The sequence below is a fragment of the Hyperolius riggenbachi genome, chromosome 1 (assembly GCF_040937935.1).
Source record: "Hyperolius riggenbachi isolate aHypRig1 chromosome 1, aHypRig1.pri, whole genome shotgun sequence".
Classification (NCBI taxonomy): domain Eukaryota; kingdom Metazoa; phylum Chordata; class Amphibia; order Anura; family Hyperoliidae; genus Hyperolius; species Hyperolius riggenbachi.
The window spans coordinates 159,200,297-159,216,458 of record NC_090646.1 but is presented as its reverse complement, the minus strand read 5'-3'; the positions used below and the strand labels follow the sequence as shown (position 1 = coordinate 159,216,458).

The 16,162-nt window shown below is 41.1% G+C and overlaps 1 protein-coding gene across 1 annotated transcript in view; it reads left to right on the top strand.

Annotated features, from left to right (window-relative positions):
- The window catches only part of SAP30 (Sin3A associated protein 30), a 37,160-nt gene extending 20,998 nt beyond the window's left edge, over window positions 1–16,162 (top strand). Inside the window, exons 3-4 of the mRNA XM_068278793.1 lie at window positions 2,347–2,445; window positions 10,644–16,162. Coding sequence (XP_068134894.1) covers window positions 2,347–2,445; window positions 10,644–10,766 — 222 coding nt within the window. The 3' untranslated portion in view covers window positions 10,767–16,162. The remainder of the gene's footprint in view (window positions 1–2,346; window positions 2,446–10,643) is intronic.

The following is a 16,162-nucleotide window of genomic DNA, read 5'->3' as shown; positions in this document are numbered from 1 at the left end:
TATGTTTACTGCAAGTAAACAAAATTAAGGATTTGCTTATCTGGTTGTGATGGAGTAGGCTGGAGATCTATTGCTCTAAACATGCCTAATCAATCAATTTACCAGTGCAGTTCAATCAATTTTTACAGAATTTGAATCAAAATTGCTTGTACAAGGTGATTATAATGCATTGATTTCCAGTCTGGCAGTGACTGATCTCTGATCACTTGGCATATTGGGCAGGTATCACCTCGTGTAGAGCAAGCGTAGCTGTGTGTTTTGGACCAGGAGGCTAGTTTCAGTAGAAGCAGTTTTTAACCACTATCAAATGACAAGTGGATTAACAGTTGGCTTAGCAAGGCAGGAAGAGGTGGGCAGAATTACAACTGTGTTTTGTAGAGAGTTATATGGAGGCTACCATATTGACTTCCTTTTAAGCAATACCAGTTGCCTGGCTATCTTGCTGATCCTCTGCCTTTAATACTTTTAGCCATAGATGCTGAACAAGCATGCGGCAGATCAGATTAGCTGCATTCTTGTTTCTGGTCTGATTCAGGCACTACTGCAGCCACATAGGACTGCAAGGCAACTGGTACTGCTTAAAAGGAAATAAATATGGCAACCTTCATATACCTCTCACTACAATAGACCTTTAACCTACCTATACAATATATCCTTTACCTCTTAAAACGGTCTTTACTGATTTACACACACAATCTTCTGCTCTCTGCATGTTCTGATCAATGTGCATCTTGGAGACTGGGTGAGCAGGACCTAGTTGAGGCAACTTTAACCTCCTTGAGGACCACAGGTTTATACCCCCTAGTGACCAGGCGATAATTGGTCTCTGATTGCTGCTGCAAGGTTTAGTTGTTGTTTTTTTATTTTTTGTTTATTCAAAAACAAAACCATTACTTTTATTCCCCCCTCCCCCAATTGACCTTAGACTGCGATCCATACATTGCAAAATCCTCTCATAGGCATTAGCCTATGAAAGGGATTAGATTGTAAGCCACTCCTGGGGAATAGTTGAGTGACAAGACTGTCCCCAGTACAGAGCTGCTCTAGATCGCAGCGCTGTACAAATTACATTTCTCTATTTCAGCCTGCCAGCTCGGATCGCAGCTGGCAGGCTGATGACAGATCCCCCGCTGTGTTTGCAAGCAGGGAATGCGCGCGTTCCTTGCTAATCCCACCCACCATACTTTGACTTTGACGCCAATCACCATTAGGCGGCCCCTAGCGAACCACTCTCCCATCGGCATGAGGCAGTTGGGAGGTGGTTAAAAGAAGTTCCTGCAAATGCAATAACGATAGCTGTTGGACAAGAGTGATACAACCTGGTGGATGGCTGCAGAATAGGTCAAAGGCCTGGCCCTGAAAGTATCATTGGTGGTGATGAAATGGTTATGGATGTAACCGCCATGGTATAATAAAAAAAACTACCTTATTGTTTCCTCAGTGTGTGGACTTATCTGAATGACTTGAATGGTATGTAACTTGCTGTCTGCTAATACCTTGCAGGGACAGTTACCCAGACCTAAATGCATATTTTATTGTCACACAAGCCCTCAATGGTAAATCTCCCTGTATATCAATGTGCAAGTCTACAGGGGTGTAGTACAGGGGTGTAGTATGGTGCGTCCCATTTGGGGGGGAGGCGGGGGGGGGGGGGGGCGTTCAGTAAATTCAGCATGCAGCCTCTAGAAAAGCATAAACAATGGTAAATGCATGTAAAAGTAGTTGAATCCCTCTGCAGATTTTTAAATGCAAAAAAGAGGCCTGGTATTTACAGATGACAATTGCTATCATCGGCACAATAAACACTTGAAAAAAAAAAAACCCTTCAAATGCATACAATTTCTGTATGCACTTTTCCAAGTCTTTTAGGATACAGACATGATGTTGCTGAACACGGAGCTAAAGGCTGTTCTGTGCAGCAGGACACTTGTCACACCCCCTATTGGCACTTGTATGTACAAAGCCTCAGAGGAATCTTTTCACCGTTCTTGAAATGATTTTTCTCTCACGCCAGATTAATGATATAGGAGAGCCTTGTATCTCCAGACATGTATTTTCAAATACTGTTTTATGGATGTTGAAAAAGCATAAATTACAAGCCAGATCTCCTCCAACTTATCTTGCGTTGTGATAAAAGAGACTGTACTAAGGAAGGCAATTTTCTCCAGGACTGGGCTTGAAGGCCGCTTTCAGCATTGCAGAAATTCAAGATGGTATCATAAAGTCAGAAGCCATAAAAGCCATCATTGCAACAACCTTGATTTTATAGTACTCTGCCTCTTACATTGGGGAAAGGACACTTTTCTAAAAAATAAATAAATAAAAAAAATCTTTTTAATGTTCTAGGTGGACCTTTTCCAGTTGCAAGTAAACACATTAAGACGATACAAGAGACATTTCAAGCTACAAGCAAGGCCCGGCCTGAATAAAGCACAGCTTGTTGAAGTAAGTTAGCTGTATTTGTCTGAGAAGTTAGAATATACAGGGATAATGTTTAAAATGAAATAATGTTAAAAATAAAATATAATAGTGCTGTTACTTTTTCTGATTTACCTGTTATTTCCAGTAGGTTAGTATTCAGAGCAACAATCACTATTTGCCTTGGGGCAGCCGAACAACTAGCAAAGGAATGTCTGTTGACTGGATTAGGGAGATTAATTTATCAGTTTGCACTGTGACCAATAGGCTTGTACTGTAATCATTTTACTAGAGGTAGGACTTTAAGAACCAGTCTGATCACAGAAACAGGACCGTATTGCTGTCCATGTGACCAGGTTAAATTACAATAGGCTATTAGTAATAAGACTTTTTTTTTTTTTTTTTTTTTTTTATAAAGTGCGCTTTGCTGTAAAGAAGAGCGCAAAGCCAGTTTTGGCCCCGTCCCTTTTGGTGTGAGCAAAATCTGAAGAATGCTCGGCCGTATTCACCCCTGAGTGTTACAGAACCCGAGGTGGGTTTGAAAAATCCTATTAGGACACAGAGGCAAGTGCCGTATACAATGAGCAGCCTCTGTGTCCTTACACACTGTCTCCAGGCTTCCCCCGGGCTCTGCTGTCCCCCATTAAAAAAAAAAACAAAAAAAAAAAACGCCAGGCTAGCGACACGCAGATTGTCTCTAGCTGGCTGTTTACCTGAAGGCTGTCAGTCACCGCCACTCCCCCGCCTCCTCTATAGTGCGGCTCCCCACCTGTGTCCCTTCCCTCCCCACCTCCGTAAGCCAATTGGAGGAAGCTTGCAGAGTTGGGGAGGGAAGGGACACAGGCGGGGAGCAGCGGTGACTGACAGCCTTTAGGTAAACAGCCAGCTAGCCTGGCATTTTTTTTTTTTTAGTGGGGGACAGCAGAGCACGGGGAGAGCCTGGAGACAGTGGCTGCTCATTGTATACAGCACTTGCCTCTGTGTTTTCTCATGGGAGCTGTGGAAGTAGTTGAAATGATCCAACATTACTTAAACAGGGAAAATATATTTCAGCAAACACTTAGTCCGTACGGACAGGCCCTATAGGTACATATAGGTGCAGATGTGTAACCTGCAAACAATATTACTTCATTAGTTTAAAAACAGACTCATGGGTTCATGATTCTTCTAGTAAGGTGCTGACAAGTACAGTAATGACCACTAAACATGTGGAGGTCCTTGCTTATCCCCCACAGACTAAATGTCCATCTTGAATGTGGTGTAGCTATTCCACACAGTAGTCATATAGGTACCCTACTAACCGAGCAGGGTATGCTAAGACACGTTCCAATAAGGGTTAATTAACCTAGTTTAGAACTGTCATAAGGTATAGCACAGCCTGTCCAATATAAATTGCAAGAGGTATATACAGTGATAGGTGCTTATTTACAAAAGTGATGCAATATGTTACTCTGACATGTTTCACCTCATGGCTTTTTCAAAGAGTGACTATACATATTTACAGTAGCAGTACTATTTACAAAGTGCACCCCCCACCAATAGCATATCCCCCAGCAGATAGCCCCAGTCAGAGCTGAAGCGCCGTTTAAGGCACTGGTTTAAATACATGAAGAGGAAGGGGATCCGCCCAGCGAGGGCGTGGTAGTTAGGTGTACTTAGTACCTGTTGCAGGGTCCTCTGTGCGAGACTCTTATGCGCAGTGCCATGCGACCAAAACCCTGCATGATAGATGCATATACACCGCTATAGCGGGTGACGCGAAGTACACATCACTTCCGGTTGCGTCACATCCGGTTTAGTCCGTGACGTTACTTCCAATGTCTAGTCCGTAGGCATGGCAACCCAAATGCTTCTCAATAGGAAGGCTTGTTTGGGGTTGGCATAGCAACCGGCACATTGGCCGGTATGCTTACATTGGGCACGCAGTCCGCATCGTATACATTTTATTAGATCATTAAATCCGCTCGTGCGGTCATAGGGTATCCAATGATGGCACAGCATATTCAAAAGCCAGCATACTGGCTATATGAGAAACAGTCCTCTGCGCACATATTGCTCGACCGTATAGAAAATGCAACACCGGTACTAGCCTAACTTCATATAGTCAATTACAGTCAATATTCTAGATAAAACCTAGTAAAATACACAGTCATATACAGTGTATATTCTACATAGAACCCAGTAGAACACCTTTACTATTATCTGCCTCATATCCCAGATATGTATAAATACAAGCACACAGTGGGCAGCGTTAGTAACACAGGATTAGCAGTACAGTCAGTACATTATTGATAGACGTTACTTTAAAAACACATTACACAAACGTCTATTGACATTTACTGCTGGCACATCTATTAAAGACTGGGGATATCTGTCATTGTATCAGGTCCGATATTTAAATTATCTAGTCATTTAAAGTCACAGAAAACAGGCTAGATTGAAATCTTCATTCAATCCGTTGGGTGCGATTGTGTCCAAACGGAAAATCCACTGCGACTCCAGTTGTGTTTTTTAGATATTACTCCAAAACCACCGGGCCAACAATGTGTAGATATGGGGGAAGACACACAGACAAAGAAAAAGTTGAGGGACAGAAACCACTGGGGTTACACAGGACAAAAGAGAGGCCGCCCAAACCACCAGTGGTAATAAAAGATACTCCTGACAATACTATGCGTGTTGTCAATCTATCCTCATATCCCCTTTCGAACTCTCAGACCTCAGTACTTACCAAGGGCCTGTCATTTGTACCTACAGCACGATTTAGTGCATTTGAATGGGTAAAAGATATATACATTTATTCGCCAGGAAACTGATTCTTTGGACTCAAACGTCTTAATTAGAGCCAAAGGACAAAAAAACATCTCGGAATGAAAAGGAGGCCCTTGAGGCATTGGAAGAATTACTGAGAGAGAACACAGAAGGAACACAAGAACTAGCCCCACCTAGTGGTTTAAAGAAAAGTATTTATTGTCCATCTCTTTCACAATATCTTCAGATTCACACCTTTGTGGATATGACCACACGAGCCCTTAGGAAATTAGAGCTAGATACTGCTGGGGTACCAATGAAGGATAATCTAAGTGGTGAAGAGAGGATTGCCCTAGACCTACTTAAGAAGAATAATCAGATCATTATCAAACCGGCAGATAAGGGGGGCAATATAGTGGTTATGGACATAAATATGTATGAAAAAATGTGTATGGACCTATTGGGTGACTTAAGTCAATATACAGTATTGCCATCTAATCCCCTCATGGATCATCAAAAACAACTACAGGAACTATTGAAATTGTGTGTAGACAGTGGTGGTTTGGACTTTGAGGACTATGAGAGACTGAAGAAGGCAACTGAACAGCCAGTCCTAGCAGTCTTCTATGCCCTCCCTAAAATACACAAAGATAGGATACCACCACCCGGCCGACCTATAGTGTCTGGATGTGGTAACTTAACTGATGAAGTCAGTCAATATATTGACAAATTTTTACGTCCTTTTGTTGAATCACTACCAGCATACCTACAAGACACAAAGGATGTATTGGTACGATTACAAGATGTTGAGGTGGCACCAGACGCCTTGCTAGCCAGCATCGATGTAGAATCGCTATACAGCAATATCCAGCATGAACTGGGGATTAAGGCAGTGCAACATTTTTTGTGTACAAGAGGTAGACACTTGGAACAACATAATAACACACTGCTTATGCTGTTGCGATTTGTACTGACTCATAATATCTTTATGTTTGGGAGCAGAATATACCACCAGCTCAGGGGAAGTGCGATGGGGACGGCCTGTGCTCCATCGTATGCTAACCTCTTCCTGGGCTGGTGGGAAGATAACATGGTCTTCACTGAGGACATGGAATTCTACACATCACATATCACCTATTGGGGGCGGTTCATAGACGACATCATTGTTCTATGGGATGGGCCCAATCATTGTTTGATGATTTTATGATGATACTTAACAGAAATGACATTGGCATGAGATATACATCGGAAATTAGTGAGTCACAGATTAATTTTCTTGACTTGACCATCAAAATTGGTCAAAACGGGAGACTAGAGACTACAATCTTCCGAAAACCGACATCCACCAACTCCCTATTAAAATGGGAAAGTTCTCATCCGAGATCTTTACGCCAAAGTATCCCGACTGGTCAATTCCTGAGAGCACGCAGGAACTGCTCAAATGAACAGAGCTTTGAGAAAGAATGCGAGACCTTAACAACTCGATTTCAACAGAGGGGTTTCCCCGACGAGGTGATATGTAAGGCTTATTATCGCGCCAAGAACACCCCATGCATAGACACATTGCGAGATAATCGCAGATTTCCCAATAAAACAGACTCTAGCAGTCAAAGTCGTACACCACGACTAATAGGCAAATACACAGAACAATCGCACGTGGTCTTCGAGATCTTGAGACATTACTGGCCTATACTCCAAAAAGATAAAGATCTGTCCAAATTTCTACCCCCTAATCCGCTGGTTACATACAAGAGATCTGCGAACTTGAGGGATCTTTTGGTGCATAGTACATTTACAAAAAACCCACCCCAGCTTAAGACCTGGCTACCATCTAAACCAAATGGGTCCTTCCGCTGTGGCAGGTGCAAGGCATGTAAGTACATGCCAACCAGAAAAGAATTTACCAGCCCGAAAAATGGAAGATGCTATGAAATTCGTTCCTTCATTACATGTAATACGAAATGTGTAGTATATGGTGCCTCATGTAAGTGTAATCTGTGGTATGTGGGAAAGACCACTAGAGCATTGAAAGAGCGACTACTGGAGCATATTGGGGATATAAAGCATAAAAATGATACCCCCATCTCCAGATATATGAATCAATTCCATCCACAATCTAGATATGATCTGTCGTTCTGGGGCATCCAGCAATGGGAAAAACACCTAAGAGGGGGCAACATGGAATATGGTAATATCTAAAAAACACAACTGGAGTCGCAGTGGATTTTCCGTTTGGACACAATCGCACCCAACGGATTGAATGAAGATTTTAATCTAACCTGTTTTCTGTGACTTTAAATGACTAGATAATTTAAATATCGGACCTGATACAATGACAGATATCCCCAGTCTTTAATAGATGTGCCAGCAGTAAATGTCAATAGACGTTCGTGTAATGTGTTTTTAAAGTAACGCCTATCAATAATGTACTGACTGTACTGCTAATCCTGTGTTACTAACGCTGCCCACTGTGTGCTTGTATTTATACATATCTGGGATATGAGGCAGATAATAGTAAAGGTGTTCTACTGGGTTCTATGTAGAATATACACTGTATATGACTGTGTATTTTACTAGGTTTTATCTAGAATATTGACTGTAATTGACTATATGAAGTTAGGCTAGTACCATCATTGGATACGCAGATGACCGCACTAGCGGATTTAATGATCTAATAAAATTTATACGATGCGTACTGAGTGCCTAATGTAAGCATACCGGCCAATGTGCCGGTTGCTATGCCAACCCCAAACAAGCCTTCCTATTGAGAAGCATTTGGGTTGCCATGCCTACGGACTAGACATTGGAAGTAACGTCACGGCCTAAACCGGATGTGACGCAACCGGAAGTGATGCGTACTTCACGTCACCCGCTATAGCGGTGTATATGCATCCATCATGCGGGGTTTTGGTCGCATGGCACTGCGCATAAGAGTCTCGCACAGAGGACCACTTTGTAAATAGTACTGCTACTGTAAATATGTATAGTCACTCTTTGGAAAAGCCATGAGGTGAAACATGTCAGAGTAACATATTGCATCACTTTTGTAAATAAGCACCTATCACTGTATATACCTCTTGCAATTTATACTGGACAGGCTGTGCTATACCTTATGACAGTTCTAAACTAGGTTAATTAACCCTTATTGGAACGTGTCTTAGCATACCCTGCTCGGTTAGTAGGGTACCTATATGACTACTGTGTGGAATAGCTACACCACATTCAAGATGGACATTTAGTCTGTGGGGGATGAGCAAGGACCTCCACATGTTTAGTGGTCATTACTGTACTTGTCAGCACCTTACTAGAAGAATCATGAACCCATGAGTCTGTTTTTAAACTAATGAAGTAATATTGTTTGCAGGTTACACATCTGCACCTATATGTACCTATAGGGCCTGTCCGTACGGACTAAGTGTTTGCTGATCTATTCCCTGGTATAACCTCTCAGTTAGTGTGTGGTATGAAAATATATTTCATTCAGTAAATGAGTTCTTTAATTCTGCTTTGAGGGGGAATGTACTCATCCATAAATATGATGGGAACCAGAATTTCCAATGGTAATAATTTAATGATTAAATATTGAGATAAGGAAGAAGCAAGAGCCCGTAAGTGAGGGTAGAAGCCCATACACTCCAGTGTTCTCTGAGACTATGGAGGGTAGCCGAGGAGCAGATGAAAGCATCAGAATGTCGAGGATATGGCTGTTAATCTTATCTTGTATGTTATCACCTGAATAAATGGACCATTGATGCTTCAATATGCAGTGGTGCCGGGATTCTGTTACTTTCATCTGCACCTGATTAAAAATTAATTCCTTTAAATTTATTGATTTAATCACTATTTTAATGTAACTCACATTTTATTTTTAAATCCGTTTCCATTATTTTTAAATATGATCAAATTCACAATACTGCCTCTTTAAACATTGTTCCAGCTATGACTTTTCTCACTCCCGATCTGCTTACTTTGACTTTGTTTCCTGCTTTGACTTATTAAGCTTGGCCTATTGAATCTAAATGTAATCAGTTTTTTGGTGAAGTTAAAGGGACCCTGAGAAGAAATCAGATTTCCACTTACCTGGGGCTTCCTCCAGCCCACCGTAGCCCGCGAGGTCACCCAAGGTCCTCCTGGCTCCTCTCGCTGTCCTGGCTGGCAGCTCCATTATTGTAGGACTTCTGCTTGAAGTAGTCAGGGCTGCTTCCCGCTTGGCTGATATCCGTCATCACACCGGCCGGCGTAAAAAGAGTCCTTCGCATGCGTGGCTCAATATTAAAGAACCGCGCATGCGCAGTACTCTCACTCTGGCCGGCGTGATGACTGATATCAGCCAGGTGGGAAACAGCCCTGACGACTTCAGGCAGAAGTTATACAATGATGGAGCTGCCAGCTGGGACCGGGAGAGGACACCAGGGGATCTTACCTACGGTGGGCTGGAGGAGCCCCTGGTCAGTGGAAATTTAGATTTTTAGCACCTGTTTCACGGTCCCTTTAACTTTATTTCTGTGAAATGTAGTTTGCTTGATCTAATATTCTGTTTGTGTAGATTAGATATCTGGGTTTAAAGGACAACTGATGTTGTCCTTTAAGAAGAATATGGTTACCTTTTAAACAATAACAGTTGCCCGACAACCCTGATGATCTATTTGGCCTGCAGTTGTATCTGAATAACACCAGAAACAAGCACACCGCTAATCTTGTCAGATCTGACAATGTCATAAACACCTGATTTGCTGGTTGCTTGTTCAGGGTCTATGGCTAAACGGTTTAGAGGCAGAGGATCAGCAGGATAGCCGGGCAACTGGTATTGCTTAAAGAGGAGTGAAAATAATGTAATTTAAAACAAGTGCAACATTTTTACAATAATTATGTATAAATTGTTTAGTCAGTGTTTGCCCATTGTAAAATCTTTCCTCTCCCTGATTTACATTCTGACATTTATCACATGGTGACATTTTTACTGCTGGCAGGTGATGTCAGTGGAAGGAGATGCTGCTTGCTTTTTTTGGCAGTTGGAAACTGCTGTAAACAGCTATTTCCCACAATGCAATGAGGTTCACAGACCGGAAACTGTCAGGACCATGGTCCTGACATCACTCTGTGGAAGTGGTTTAACCGCAATATAAGCCATACTGATGATAAGCCAGCCCCCTGATGATCCATTTGAGAAAAGGAAAAGATTTCTCATGGGAAAGGGGGTATTAGTTACTGATTGGGATGAAGTTCAATTTTTGATTACGCTTTCACTAAAAGGAAATAAATATGGCAGCCTCCATATCCTTCTTGCTTCAGTTTTCCTTTAAAGAGAAACAATGCTTTAATTTTATGCAGAGGCTTTGATTGAGCGTTGAAAATAACAGCTATCAACATTTCCCTTCTGTCAGATGAGCTGCTGCTTCATGTCATGTTCTCTTTTTTTTTTTTTTTTTTTTTTTTTTTTTTTTTTTATTTATTTATTGATTTTTATCTCACAGATAATTGGTGGCCATTTCCGAACGCTGCCAGTGAATGAAAAGGACACACTCACATACTTCATCTGCTCTGTGAAGAATGAAAAAAACAAAATGGATCACAAATCTGATGTTGGTCTTCATTAGAGAGAAGAATGGACACTTTATGGACAGTTTGCTTGAAGGCCTTTAAATGGAAGGACACTTGTAAATATAACCGTTATTTTAGTGATTCAAGTGGAAACCGTAATAGTTTCATCGTCGAGTTGAACTTTTGTTTCCTATGCCTGTAGCTGAGGGATATAATTATTTGTGGCATTAATTCAAACCATACAAGATCTGGCTTCATGTATATCTTTTTAATTTAAAAGTTCACAAAACTTGGTTATCCTGGATCTAAATAAGTTAGGTCAATGTTATTAGGAGATAGTGGGCTTCGTTTATGAGAATTGTCTATGGTGTCCCTGCAGCAAGCATCATTCTGTAAAGTTAGTAAATTAAACCTGCGATGAAACTGCTGTGCCAGCAAAGACTTTTTATACATGACGCCCACTATGTTCTGCAATATGTATATTGGTTAGCTGCTGCCTGCATTTAAATAAGGCACACAGCAATGAAATGGATGTGCCAGCTTGCACTTAGAGACCTCTACTTTTTTAAAAATCATATTCCGTAATCCTATTAATGTAAATTGTCCTTGTTTTAATGTTTTTACCAAATATGTCTTTTCCAAAATAAAACAGAAATTGTGACTTTGAGCTGCCAGTTGGCCATGAAGAAGAGAGAAATGTAAGTTGGAAGGTCTCTTCATAATGGATACTGTGATAGGTTGGCCATAGACCTGAGATGACACCTGCCCACTACATTAAGCCGGGCCAAATATTGCATGCATGAACACAGCACCATCAGTATCACACCTCAAAGGTTGGAGATCAAAGTGGACCCATCAAAGTGGAGATATGTAGCACTTGAAGATCGTCCCTCTTCTGCTTTCTTCTCTCCATACTGCTTACTGAACATGTACCCTCAGACGTATACCTGGCAGTCATTTTGTGCTTGCAACATGACTACTGTATTATCTCTGACTTTCTTTAGATGCTCTGCTCCTGTGAAAATGTTAGCCTTAAAAGTAGACGTTTTTTGAAAAAGTACAAAACCCTCATAATGTTCATCAAATTGATGATTAAGGGAAATGTCCTCATTCCTTGCACACAGCCCACATCGGCAACCTGATGTATTTGTGTGGAACTTTTATACATGTCCTCTTCTTTCCACAACTGAGAGATATGGCAGTAAGACTAAACATTAGCACATTAACTGTCTATAAGTATTTATTTAAATGTATGGAATCGTGTTATAAGGATGAACTGTACCTCTCCAGGGTCTGTTGCATGGTTCAGTGTCACTTTGTGATGGTGTGCTATTTATTAAATGAATGGCTACACAATCTACTGTCAGGAAAAATGCCAGCAAGTCGGAATCTTCACCAGCAGACTGCAACAAACTCAATTGGAACAGGTCAGTGGCCTATAAAAAAAATTCACTGCAGTCCTCAACATGTCGGTTTCGAGTACGCTACCCGGTCAGTAAAGCTGCCAAGCAGCTACCGTACTGTAAACTGAGCTTTCAGCAATCGGTAGCTGGTAATGGCTGAATAGTCTCCTGGTTGCAAGTCCTGTCAGGATAATTCCATAGGCCCCCACTTGCTGCCTCTTGGTGTGCCAATGCCATGGCTGAACAGCAGACATTTTTTGAAACTACAGGCAATCCTTTATACAGTGCCCCATCCTGACAGGTTTCACACAGAACAGTGTCTGGTCATGGTATACTGAGAATAAGTTCCGTGAAGAGACAAAGCATCAGTAAGGAGTGCCTGGAGTGTTTATTTAAAAAAGCTGCATGTTAAAATGGGCATGAGATCTACCTGAGAGAATACGATTAGAGTTACCAATACCTTCTCTTGTTACTGTTAGTAGAATATCAGTAACATTACCACCTATTCAAACCTAACTCTCACCTTACCCCTCTTCCCTACGTACGCCTACCTCCCCAACTTATGCCTAATAATTCCCCATTCACAAACACGCATATCTAACACTAACTTTCCCCCATAGCTATCACTACTAGCCTTCCTATCCAATACCAGCTACCACCGCTAACTGATGTTTGTCTACTTAGTAGCCATACTATAGCAAGTCAGTGCTAGTCCCACCGTTAAATCATACCACTACCACCACTGGTTCTCTAAGCCAGTGGCTATACTATTGTGGAACTCCTCTGACGCCCAAATTACCATGTCAGCCCAATTTATCAGCACAGTCTGCATCCAAATTAACTGACTCAGTGCAGAGTGTGCCTTGTCTGTAAAGGCGGTCACTGGCAACAACTGGATGTGCCTGCTTGTATCTATACTTGCCATGGAGAAGGGCCGTCCCCAACTTTCACATCTCCCATCTGCAAATGTGTAGCTTGTGCAATAAGGTAATGCATATTACAGTGTGTCAGACCATTGCTTAGAGAGTTTGGGGTGCTCTATCAGAACCTGCCTTTGACTGTTTACCTCAGCTTTATACATTTTTCATTGATCGTGGAATTAGGTTTCCTAGGCAATGTGCAGTTACCCATAGCAGTCAAATATGGCTATGCACTACAGTTCCATCTCCTTTTATTGTTCGGGGTAATCGCGCCATTTCTAGTACAAACTTGTTCGATAAAACACTTCTCCGAGCTCCTTGCAGAAATTAAAGCGGACCTGAACTCAGAACGTCCTCTCTGCCCTAAACAATACACAACAGCATAATAACCTTTAACCAAAAAAAACATTTCCTTGTTACAGCTGATGCAAATCCAAAAAATAAATCTGCACTGTTTCTACTTCCTACCTACCTGATTCATGGAAGCAGACATATTGTTTACAGCCTGTGCTGTCAAATGAGCTCTGCCGTGGCAGTCATGTGACACGGGGGAGAGGTCAAATTTCAACTTGTGGTTAGACACAAATGAGGGGGAATAAGACAAGCATACAGGGTGCATTTATCTATGTTTTCCTTCTGTCCTGTGCAAGAGTTCCATTTTAAAAATGTAGTAATGAGGACAAAGTTGCCTTCTTTATTCAGGTAAGTAGCCTTTTTTTTTTTTTTTAAAGGGACATAAATTGGCAGCCTTTCTATCCCTTTTCCTACAAGATTCTTTGAAACATTTGTATAGATCACTGCTAAATATCTGATTCATCTATATTTTAAACGATTGGTCATGAGAGAAGCCCATGTTGTAATTACTTGTTCCACTTGAGTAAACTAGGATTTTAGCCAGAAAATCAGCATTACAACTACTAACATTTTTAGGTTCTCAGCAGTGTTCAGTCCTATACCCACTCTCAACAACGGTCTTTTATGCAGCACAATTAGCAAACAACTTTTGTTGTGAAACAAGTTAAAAACAAACAAAAAAAGTTGTTTGCTATTGTCCAAACAACTGATAAGACGTCAATCCAACTGTTGGATTGACGTCTTATCAGTCTTATCAGTTGTTTGAACGAGAGCAAACAACTTTTTTTGTTTGTTTTTAACTTGTTTCACAACAAAAGTTGTTTGATAATTGTGCTGGATAAAAGACAGCTGTTAAGCGTGTGTATGGAGCTTTAAGACCCCATGGGCCAGATTAACAGACCACTAGTAAACTTCCATGTGCACACACAGCACTCATAAGTCTTACCAGCATTTATGCAAGCAAAATATGTGTTGTACAAAAAATGCCACACGATCTATGTACACATAGTGCACATTGCTTGTATAAGGCGTGTTATTTGAACAACATTCATTACTTTACTTGCGTAAATGCCAGTAAATTTTACTGACTGCTTCGTTTTGATGTTATTCTTCATAAGCTGCTTCAATGGACCTGTTTAGAAAATGCTCTATTGAGTAAATGCAACTTGTGCGGAAGTGCTGTTTGGAGATACAAAGGAGGAGCTTCAACTGAAGATTGTACAAGAACAATGACTATTGGTTGGACTAACAAATGCATTAGCTACATAAAGAGTTACCTGTACACATTTAAAAATCACCAAAGATCACACACAATTTCAATAAAGAAAAGCTAAAATCTTTACACTGGAAACTAAAAAAATCTTCTTGGACTCCTCAGCCAGTGTACCTCACACAACTCCGCACAACCAATAATTTTTTTTTTTTTTTTTTGCCTCTAACATGCCCACTGAGCTGCTTCTGCTATGAGCCTTTGTTGTAGGGCCACTCTCTGGCTGGTTCTGATATTGGCTCAACAAAGCTGCACAGTGTCAAGTGGTTTTAGTTACCTGCGGCTACTGTTTAATATTATTTCTTGGTGAAACTTGCAGGGAGCGTGTATTTGAGGAAGACCTTTTTGTGCAGATATTCTTTTAAAGGAAACCTAAAGGCAAGGGGAAAAAAATGAATTTCACTTACCTGGGGCTTCTACCAGCCCTTTGAAGCTGTCCTGTGCCTTCACCGGTCCTCAACAATCCTCCCTTACCCCACCGTGGGTTAGTTTTGTTTTTGTCGACTCTGAGTCGGCAGGCCACAGCACCTGCGCAGCTGTGTCCATGCATAGGTTGCCTTTAAATGCTGGTGTACTATGTATTTTACCTCATTATGTAATGTACTTTGCTGTGAAAAATCTGGCTTGTCACAGATATTGTGTAACCATACTCTGGGCAGTTCAAGCGAACCTGTGTGCATCTGCTTATAGAGTGAGACTGAGGCTAGAGTCATACATTCTTTCCACCCCTTTTTTCCTCACTCAATTCTCCTGATTGGCCAACTATCTGCATATATCAAGTCGTGTGTTCTAGTGACAGCTGACCAATCAGGGCAAGTTATAGAGAAAGGGTGGACTTGGTCTACAACTTGGATCTGAGTTTTCCTCCACAAACAGTTGAGCACAGGTTCACTTTAAGAACATCGGTGATGCGTAAACTGTAGTAATGCACAGAAACCAAACAAAAGTATTTTATTTTGTACCTGCGAAAACAAACTCTGGTTGATTGCTTTTCTTCTTGTTTAGTTGCGGCATATGACTGACAAACTCCTCAGCTGAAAGAATCTTTTCACCTAGTGAATTGTAAGCGGATTTCTGTGGACATGTATATTTATTGTATTGCTATAGGTGAAGGACATTGTATCAACAGCCAGCACTATGTTTCAATTGCTACTGACAAAATGTCTAATAATGGATGCTATGGAGGCTGTGTTAATGCATAACCTGTTGTTTGATGTTATTCCGTGACTCATTCCAACAAGTCAAGCTTGCATACATTTGCTTTTGATAGGTTAGGATTACATTTTGTGAATAGCATGTTATTAATGCTATAGATTGCACAGACCCTCATATGGTATGATAGCCTTTAGAATTTGCACTTTCCTTTTCTAGGGATTTTTGTCTCTCTTAAATATTGTTGGCATGTTCTGGTTAATGTTGCTGATTTAAATCCCTAGGTCAACCTGAATGTACAATATTGTGATGGCTTTAATAAAAAATAAATAAAATATAGTTCACTTGTGTTA